Source organism: Culex pipiens, chromosome 2 (genome assembly GCF_016801865.2).
Source record: "Culex pipiens pallens isolate TS chromosome 2, TS_CPP_V2, whole genome shotgun sequence".
Lineage (NCBI taxonomy): Eukaryota > Metazoa > Arthropoda > Insecta > Diptera > Culicidae > Culex > Culex pipiens.
In genome coordinates, this window is record NC_068938.1 from 197,856,885 (window position 1) to 197,867,720 (window position 10,836).

The 10,836-nt window shown below is 32.3% G+C and overlaps 1 protein-coding gene across 1 annotated transcript in view; it reads left to right on the plus strand.

Moving 5' to 3' along the window:
• The window catches only part of LOC120412742 (uncharacterized), a 295,057-nt gene extending 285,786 nt beyond the window's left edge, over nt 1–9,271 (plus strand). The window contains exons 3-5 of the mRNA XM_039573333.2: nt 4,140–4,433; nt 4,502–4,939; nt 9,129–9,271. Coding sequence (XP_039429267.1) covers nt 4,140–4,433; nt 4,502–4,939; nt 9,129–9,235 — 839 coding nt within the window. The 3' untranslated portion in view covers nt 9,236–9,271. The remainder of the gene's footprint in view (nt 1–4,139; nt 4,434–4,501; nt 4,940–9,128) is intronic.
• The last annotated feature ends 1,565 nt before the right edge of the window (nt 9,272–10,836 follow it).

Sequence of the window (10,836 nt, forward strand, 5' to 3'; positions counted from 1 at the left end):
CATATGCATTTTCATCACTTTTGAGTTATTGATGCAGTTTGGTTCAAAATCGTGTGCTCTTTCAAAAGAGCCTATAACATCCAGTACTTTGTTCTAGAAATCAGGAGGAAATCCAGTTTTTCGTGAAAACTTAACACGTAGCCTTATGTGTGGGACAAACTTGTTTAGCGTTTTTCTCAGCTTGCTGTTTTTGCATATGGGACATTTATGCGAACATGGGCAGTATACAGCTTTCAAAACTGTGACTGTTGAAAAAAAAATTAAAAAAGAAGATAAAACTAATTTGAGATATTTTCTATTTATTTTATCATTTTCGGTTTGTGTTGGACACTGTTGAACTACAATTATTTTTTGCAATTTTTCTCAAATTATTTTGCATCAATTTCAAAAAAAGTTATGTATATTTGATCATGTTCATTTTTTTATTCGAAAAACTTGTAATTTGACACAATATCTAAAATTCAGATTATTTCTGTTTTATGCAGAATGACAGAATGAATTTAAACTTTTAAAATATTGGCACTGAAATCATTGAATTTATTTATAGTTTTGGAATACTTAGCAAAATGCCCATTATTTTTAATTTCTGGAATCTGATCTAATTTCTGAGGGTCAAAAATCAACATCCAAAATCAAACCATCCACATTAACGACCCCCGGGTCTTTTGTGGTCTCTATTGCAAGTTTCTGCTCGAACCTAGGAGTCCGAAGGCTTGAATGGAGAGAGCACCCAAACCTCTTTCTACTCCAAGGACCTTTCCACCCCAGTGTTTGAACTGACGACCTTTGGATTGCGAGTCCAACCGCCGCCAGCGATTCCACCGGAGTAGGCTTGGTTTGGTGTGTTGTTTGTACTTATGGCATGGAGACGACTCCTACACCTGGAATGACTTAACGGCCTAACAACCAAGGCCGGGACCGACATTTTACTTCCTCATCCGATGGAAGGTTGGAGCAGATGGGAATCGAACCCAGAATCATCCGCTTACAAAGCGGACAGCGTAACCATTCGGCCACGCACTGCCACCAATATTAAGATAATAAAAACCGCTTAAGGACTTCTTTTCAATGTCAAAAGAAGTAAAATTTGTGAAACCTCCGCAATTTTTTTAAAACAAAGCCATAAACAACTTATTACACACCTTTTTTTAATTTTCGTTAAGATTAAATAAATGCGAGATATTATTTTTTGAATATTGGACACTATTTCTGTTTGTTTTACTCTAGAATCTTTATTTCTTTGAAGCATATTTATAGGAAGTTTTAGATATTTTAAAAGTTTTTTTTAAAGAAATGGTCATACTGGATAATGACTTCTACTTCTCCTCATAATTTTACAAAAAAAAGTCCTCTTGGAACAAAACAAAAAAAAACTGATCAGCTCTAAATGAAAAATCAACTTTAAACCGATTTCGAACCCTCGAAAAGGATTTGGGAGGAGATTTCTTCAATTTTCGTAATATCTTGGGTCTGAAGAATTAATTGTTCATGTGATTTTGCCAATGTTTGAAAAAAAAAAGTGTGCTTTTCTGTGGTAGTATTTTAAACTTATTTTTCCTACTTTTTATGTAAAAACAAGTTTTTTAGCGTCCCAGGATATGCAGGTTGTTGCAAATCAATAGCTACTGGTTAAGGTAATGGCAAATTAAAAATGAAAACATTCAAAAAATCACCCAAAAAGTGTCTGGAAAATGATGACAAAAGTAAATAGGCAAAATAAATAAATAAAAACATATAACAAGCTAATTTTTGTTTTCCGTCGAACAAATGTTGCTCAAAATGTGCCCCTCACAAAAAACACAAATTTCGAAATATTTTTTTACAACGGGGGCAATCTTGGGAACGATGCACAAAATCAAAATTTCTGAGCTCTGTACTTTTTGAATTTTAAAAATTATCGCCTTTTTCGAGGCTAGAAAAATTTAAGAAAATCTTCAACGTATGATAAGGGTCAAAATCTGTGTTACAATTGCCACGGAATACTTTGAAACATTTTAAAAAAGTACTTGAAAGATTGTAAAATTTTACTGAGGCTTCATTTTTAGATATTGAAAATTAAATAGTTATTGTCAGTTTAAAAATGTATCCATATTGGAAATCACCAAGAAACACTATTTTTCTACATTTCAATTAATTGCAAGGCAACTTATTGTCCGGTTTCATGTCGAAAATTTCAAATATTAGATTTTTTTTTAATATTTAAAAAATAGAGGTAACCATGCATAAATACTAAGCAGTTCTATAAATTTCGCAAAAAAATATTTTGTTTTTATTTTTTTTTCATTTGGATGAAACTCTGTCCATTGTTCCTTAGGCCCAATTAGCCAATTTGCACCATTGATTGATTTGATGTCCTCGGCAATGTTTATTGTGATTTGGGTTATTCGAATTTTTAATATAGATCAAATAATTTGTCTTTATTTTTAAGTCGACAAAAAGTTTTGAGATGCAGGGTGTGATGGAAGCTTAGTTTTTCATAAAGCTTCAATTTTATTTCAATTTAATTTTTAGAGAGATTTGAAATTATTTTTGAAAATGTATCCAAATTTCATTTTAATCATTTTAAATTTTGTGGAAACATTTTTTCGATTTTTTGATAAAATGACAATTTTTCTGGAGATAGACATTTTTACGCTAAAAGTTGCAGGAAAATTGCCTATTTTTTAAATGTGTTCATTGTCGTCCATCTATGGACACAAATTTTCTACAAGACTTCTTGACTTTTTTTTGATAAGGTCCTATAAACAAATGTAAACATTGAGTGTATCCCTTTCACACCTTATGTCAAAGTCCATCGGAGTAAGCAGGATACACTCAATGTTTACTTTTGTTTATAGGACCTTATCAAAAAAAAGTCAAGTCTTAGTTTCATTTATGGATATTGTTGTTCCGACCTTTGGTTGCTTAGATATATAGCCTTGCAAAGAACTAAAATTTCGAAAAATGAGTTTTTTTAGCGCTACATATTCGGTCATAAATTTTCAATCGGTGATAGTTTGAAAACGTGATAAATTTTCTCAAACTTAAAAAAATATGTTGAGGTTGATTAATATGATTAATATTTCCAAAAGGCTTTAATTGAATTATTTTAAAATTTTCTAACAAACTCTGCAGTAGTTTTCGATTGCAAAATCAATTCAATTAATAACTTGATTTTATTTTCTTTGTGTTTCAGTTTGAGTCCAAAATCAATAAATAAAAGTTTGTTTCTGGAAATTAATTTTTTTGTGAAAATAAAGATTATTTTAAAACATGATACTTTATTTCGCAATAAGTAACTTTTTTTCTAATTTTCGGCATTACCTACAACAATGCCCACACAGTGAAAAATTGTGTTAATTTTGAAGGTGTAATTTCGGAAGGTAATTTAACCTCAATTCAGACTGAAAAAAGGGACATTACACTTTTAAAAATAACACATTTTCAGAGGTAAAATTACACATTTTTTCTGACATAAAAGATGTACCCCTTCCCAGATGTAATATTATGATTTGTTTTACTGTGCAAGCGACCAAATCGATCAGAAAATTCCAGATATAGATTTTGAAAATTGTCATACTAAATTAGACATTGACTAAATATTATTTTCGAAAAGCAAAGGCTAACGAGTTGGATTTTTTTCAATATCTTAAAAGTTTATTAATGATTTTAAAGACGCTATGTCAAGATTTTTTTTTATTCTTTATCGTTTTTCTTTTCGGGATTTTGATTATTTCTACACAAATACAGTCCAGGCTCGATTATCCGAAGGCCTCGGAAAAATTTCACTTCGGATAATCACGATTTTTTTTCTTGTTGTATAATTTTTTGTTTGTCGAGCTTAAGTATGACACCTAAACTACGCTAAAATGATTTAGATTTTTAAATCCATGATGGCGGCCAAAATGGCGGTGATGTAATTAAATGCATTTTAATTTTTAATTGACAACCAACAACTCAAATTTGACTAAAATGGGAAAAGAATTCAAATTTTGTGTTAAAAACAAGAAAATTTAAAAATAGGAAAAAAAATCGGTTCGTGATTTGATTATCTGAAGTCCCATACAAACCTTCGGATAATCGAAACTTCGGATAATCAAGGCTTCGTATAATCAAGTATGGACTGTTGTATTAATATTTGCCTTTTTTTTACTTTCTAGTCCCCGAGTCCAACTTTGTGCTCAAGTACTACAACCACCAGATCGACAACCTGGTCACCGTGGTTTGCAGCGTGTACGGCATCTTCCCCGTCCCAACGCTTACCCTGTGGATCAACGAGCACCAGCTGGACGACGTCACGGGCAACATGTTGTACACTTCGGCCGAACTGTACGACAGCTCGATCAGCATCCAGCTGGTGCTGTACGAAAGCATCCAGCCTGACGATGTCATCCGGTGCAGTGTTGCCATCAACGGGACCGAATATGGGAAGACGAAGGAAACGGTGTTTGTTGGTGAGTTTTGAGGTTTTGGTGAAGAGTTGTTTGGAAATATTGAGGTCTTTTCGATTTCTTTCCAATAGATATCAACAGTCGACCACTTTTGGATCACAACTCCGTGCTAGATCCGGTGTTACCCTCAACCACCGAAGCTGGCAGCACTTCCACCGCTAGCAGCTCCAGCTACCCCAGTAGAGATTCCTCGACCTCCCCGGAACCCACAACTCCCTCGCCGGCGCTCAGGCCAGCAGCCTCCAGCACTTCTTCCCCATCTCCACCGCCCGTTGAGCAGCACCCGCCAGCGATGCCATCCGGGAGGCCAACGTTCCACCAGAATCTGTTTCCGGTTAAGCGGCTGCGGCCAACCTCGTCCCACGTGCTGACCGTCCAGCAGGCGAACCCTCCCGGCGGCGGCGATTCCGACGAGATCACCAACGTACTGGACTTTAAGGAGATTTTCTCGTTCAACGAGAACCAACTGTACAGCAGTACCAGCGGAGCGGGGGGCAGCGTTGCCAGAGGTAAGTTTCTTTTCTCTTCCTCTTGAGAATGACTGCAATTAAATCGGACAACTTTGGCAAAACTTGAAACCGGACACCAGATAACCTCTCCCCGGCGAGCGCGTCCTCTGGGGAGGAAGCACTTTATCTGGAAGGGAAAGAAAAAAAAGTTCCGACTTCTTGGAGAACCCAACTTTGACCAAAGAGAAAGAGTGTAAAAAACGGTAGAACTTGGCAGCACAGTCACGCACACATCTACCAGCAGCGATTATGGGCTATTAATTTGCGGAAGTCACGAATCATTCCGGGCTCAAAAAAGGAAAAGCTTTGGCTCGACTTCGACAGATACGAGTGGTTCTGGTTGCGTGGGTTACTCGTTTTTGTTCTCCTCTGTTCTGAGGTTTCTAGTTTCTTGAAGAGGAGTTGTGGGATTTTTCCCCTTTAATTACTGGCCATAACTGTAGAAAGTTTGGTAACCTGATAACACTTGTTTTTGAAATTCGAAAATTGTTGACGATTGTGGAAACATTTCAATGTTTATAATGTATTTGAAATAACAGTTAAAACTACTTATTTTTTTATAAATTCACACCTCATTGGAAGTTTAAAAACATTTTTCTATATTTTTCATTGAAAACAAATTGCTTCCACGCAACCTTCAACAAAACGCTTGCACGTCAAGGTTGAAAATCTTTTTTCCCCTCCCCATTATCATCATGATTATAATAAAAACTTTTTCCTCCCCATCGTCCTCATCATCTTTCCTAACAATAATGTGTGTGCAGAAAAAAAAAACAGGAAATACCTACCAACAGGAAAAATAGAGTCGACTACAATCCTCAGCACTCTTTATTTTTTCCTCCCCCGAGTCTATTGTACTGACATGCTGACATGCTGACGTAGTTCTGCTCGAGCAAAGTAGGCGGAAACAGTTTGCCATAACCAGGTCGAAAAGTTTGCTGTGTTCTGTGTCTTGGGGGGCGTGAATTATGACAGCCAAAGGTGGGCAAAGTCGGAGTGGAATTTTCCCCTTTGAGGGTATTTAATTCTGGGGAAAATGATAAAAATTAACAACTTTAGTACAATTTATTTTATTAGTTGACATTGTTTTAAAAACAACTGAATTTGAATTAATATAAAAATTACTTACTACATTACTCTGAGCTTTAAAATGGTACAAAGAATTCAAGGGTTACAACGATAAACATATTAACCCATCAACTCACTGACAGCTCAGTTAAGGTTAGGATTTGTGTTGTCTGTTACTCTTTTTTTTGTATCTATCCTTCTTTTTATGAGTCCAAGTAGGCGTTGCTGAGGTTCAGTATGATAATGTTGCTGCAACGATATGCCCCCTGCTAGTCTTCTAGCACGCGCACACACACACATGTGTCAGAAACGGAGTGTATAATCCATTCTCCCAAAGGACAGATTTGTTTTTTTTTCGAGCCCACCCGTTGGCAGCTCAGCCTACTTGGATTTGGGTACCGTAACAAGGGGGTGGCTTTGTGAACAAAGCTGGATTTTTTTTTCTTGAAAAACGTCCAATAAATCCATTTTTTTAATTCACACTTATTTTTTCATTTATTTCTCAATTTAGTTTTCATTTAAATTTTATTTTAAGTATTACACTATTTTTTTTAACAAATTTAACTTGAATTAACACTTTTATTTATAATTCAATAATTTTCATTTTCGCTATCATTTAATACGATCACTTGAATTACATCTTTAATTTTCAACTATTCACCTAAATTTTTACTTTAATTTCGTTTCTTTTTTACGTTGTTTAAAAATAATTTTCATTTTAATTCAAAATTTAATTTCAATTTAAAATTTCACTAAAAAAATTACTTTGAATTTTGTCTTCGCATTCACTCAAATTTTCAATTTTATTTTTATTTTATTTATGGTTCAATTTAAATTCAATTTTCACATTAATTTGAAAACTTTAATTATCATTTGAATTTTAAATTGAAAATTTTAAATTTATTTTCATTTTCAGTTCTAGAGTTTTTTTTATTGAATAAGTCCTATAAGCTATTGTGTTTCATATGTTTATAGGTTTTTTTTAAACTCTAGAGTTAATTTTATTTTTTAATTAAAATCTTAACTTATATTTTTCTTAGTTATTGATGCTTTAATTTGCAGTTTGTTTTTCACAATAACTTTGATAACTTTCGCTTTAATTTTCATTTTGATTTTTTTATTTTGATTTTCACTTCGATTTTTGTCACTTAAATTGAAATTTGAATTTTCAAGTAAACTTTTTATTAAAGTTTTCATTTTCACAATAATTTTCACTTGATTTGCTCTTAAAAAAATTTAAATCTTAAAAAAAATAAAGTGTAATTTATATACATAATATATTCACTTGAACTCATTTATAACTTTTACTAGAATTTTAGTTTTAACCTTAATTTTAACTTAGTTTTTATTTTAACTATCGCTTTATTTTCACTTTTACTTTTACTTTTCTGTAACTTTTATTTTCCATTTAAGTTCACTATAGTTTCCACTATAGTTTTCGCTTTGATTTTCACCTTAATTTTCCCTTTAATTTTCACATAAATTTTTACTAAATTTTTCACTTTATTTTTCACTTTAAGTTTCACTTTAATTTTCACTGTAAATTTTTCACTTTGATTTCCACTTAAATTTTCACTTTAATTTTCACTTTAATTTCACTGTAATTTTCACTGTAATTTTCATTTTAATTTTAACTTTTATTTTCACATTAATTTTCACAATAATTTTCACTTTAATTTTCACTTAAATTTTCACTTTAATTTTCACTTTAATTTTCACTTTAATTTTCACTTTAATTTTCACTTTAATTTTCACTTTAATTTTCACTTTAATTTTCACTTTAATTTTCACTTTAATTTTCACTTTAATTTTCACTTTAATTTTCACTTTAATTTTCACTTTAATTTTCACTTTAATTTTCACTTTAATTTTCATTTTAACTAACACGCTAATATTCACATTAATTTTCAATTTTAGTTGCACTTTAATTCTGACCTCAATTTTCACTTAAATATTCAAATTTTCACTTTAGCTTTAACTATAATTTTTCACATTAATTTTTACATTTATTTTTTACTTTAATTTTAATTTTTTTCCACTTTAATTTTCACTAGAATTTTTACTTTATTTTTGCTTTAATTTTCACTTTAGTTTTTACTTAAGTGTTCACATTAATTTTCACTTTAACTTTTACTTTGATTTCTACTTTAGTTTTTATTTTAATTTACACTTTTATTTTTCACATTGATTTTGATTAAGTTTTTACTTTTAGTTTCATTTATTTTTTATTTTTTTTTCACTTTCATTTTCTTTTTGATTTTTTAATTTTTATTTTTACTTGTATTACTACTAAGTTTTCCATTTATATTTTAACTCGAATTATTACTTTAAATTGCATTTGAATTTTTACTTTAATTCTTACTTTGATTTTTAATTTAATTTTCACTTTTAATTTCATTTTAATTTAAGATGTTATTTTCACTTTAAATTTAATTTTCCTTTTTTAATGCACATTTTTACTTCAGTTTTCGCATTAATTTTCGTTTTGATGTTCAAATTTATGTTCACATAAGTTTTCACATTAGTTTCCACTTTATTTTGCATTTTAATTTTTACTTTAATCATCATTTCAATAATTTTTTTTTAAAGTTCACTTTAACTGTAACTTCCTTCATTGTTTTTTCGCGTCTATTGCACTTTTATTTTTACATTTATTTTCAATTCAATTTCAGTTATGTTTTCACTTTAATTTTCACAATAATTTTAAGATAAATTTATCAGAGTTATAAAGTCAAAAGTCAGAAGTCAGAACTCAGAACTCAGAACTCAGAACTCAGAACTCAGAACTCAGAACTCAGAACTCAGAACTCAGAACTCAGAACTCAGAACTCAGAACTCAGAACTCAGAACTCAGAACTCAGAACTCAGAAGTCAGAAGTCAGAAGTCAGAAGTCAGAAGTCAGAAGTCAGAAGTCAGAAGTCAGAAGTCAGAAGTCAGAAGTCAGAAGTCAGAAGTCAGAAGTCAGAAGTCAGAAGTCAGAAGTCAGAAGTCAGAAGTCATAACCAAGCCTTAAAAAAAGTTGCAAAATTTCCTCTTTCCACAGTATTCTGCGACCTTGTCCATCGTTTTTACTCACTAGCACTTTTTTCTCCCCCCCTCATTTTCCTCTCTCTTTTCCAGCCCACCCCTGGCAGTGGCTGCGGATGCTCACCGGTCTCGGCGTGGTGGCCGCGTCGTGCTGGCTCGGAACGCAACTTGGCAGAAACAGAAAAAGTTCGCCGCTGTAATATAAATCGTGAATCGTTTTCCCCCTTTTCTGGGAGGGGGGGGGGGGGGGGGAGCACACATCTTGAAACGGAAGGTGAAGCAGCGAAAACAAAAAAAAAAGGCCAGTAAAAAAAAGTGAAGTGCTGAAGAGAAGCGCTACAAATACGAGGTTTGATTTCGTAGCCCGGTGGGATTTTTGGTTAGAAATACGCGCATTTTCACGTCGATCTGTTTTTTTTCATGTTAGAAAAACGGGGTTTTTGTTTTATGTTCGCAACTTTCGGTTGGTTTGGTTGGTTTTTATGCTCGTTGGGGTTGTCTCTCTCTCTCGTCTAACTCGTCGACATAGTCGTAATTTAAGTAGATAACAAAGGAAACTCGATTAAACATTGTTTCCTTCGCGGGGCGGCTGACGGCTTTCGGAAAGGGGAGGTGTTCGCAGTTCATTTGAGTGGAGGAGTTTTAGTGCGCGAGGGAAATAAGACGGAATTGGGTTAAGAAATTGCACGTGGGAGGTTCCAAGAAGGAGAGAGTTTTATTTACACAAAGTATCTATTTTTTCCGAAATTTTGAAATTCTTGTGTAATTTTATCAACCCCTTTTTCATAGGTTTTTTAATGTATCTGTTGTTTAGGAAGTTATTTTGAACAACTTTTGTTCCACGAAGCAAGAAATCATGTCTTTGTTTTGTGGTTTTATTCCTATTATATTAGCCTATTATGAACCATATATGTATTCCTTCACCTTTTTTTTCCAGGATTGGGTTCTTTTTCTAGAATTTGCGCTTTACATTAAAACCTTTAGTGTTTAAGTTGCATTAAAATGTGTTTAAACAAAGTGTGTGTTTCTAAGACATTGGCAAAGTAACATGAGCAAGTCACACAGCAAAATACGAAATTTTCCTCAAACTATCCCTCATCTTTTTTCCTTATCCTGCTCAATTTGCTCTCCCATGTACACCGTTTGAATAAGTTAGCTGTTGAAAGGTACCCCATATCTCAGCTTAGGCTAATTACTGCACTGATGTTTTTACCAACACAATCCAATAAATGAAAATACGAAATTTTCTGAAAATTGATAAATTCATCTTTATAATGACTTTATTCGGGAATGATTGGTTGAAATTCTGTTTTTTTAGCGGTATTTTAGGTACAAACCCATCTAGAGCGACATTAGGTCGTAAAGTGCTAAACTGTTTTAGCTTATTCAAATTATTAAGAATCCTAATCATATTTTCTAAAGCCTTTAACGTTGAAATTAGATTTAATATTTGAAATTTGACCTTGACAAATGGAATGTTTGCAAAGTTTAAAAACTATTTTCTGATGTAAGTTTTGTAAATCAAAATGCATTTTGAAAAGTTGAAATTTATGTCATAAACAAGCCTGAAAAATGATCTTAAGTGGTCAGAGAATTCGTAACCCAACATGGCGGTGATGATAAATTGTGATAATGCATTTGGTAATGTAATAGGCAATCAACCACTAAAATTGTTCCAATATGGAGTTATCTAAAATTTGTTGTATTAAAATAAAAACAAGAATTTTTATTCTAAGAGTTCTTTGAAAAGTTTAAATTACTCGAAACTTATGATAAACGCGTATAAACTATGATTTTTGAA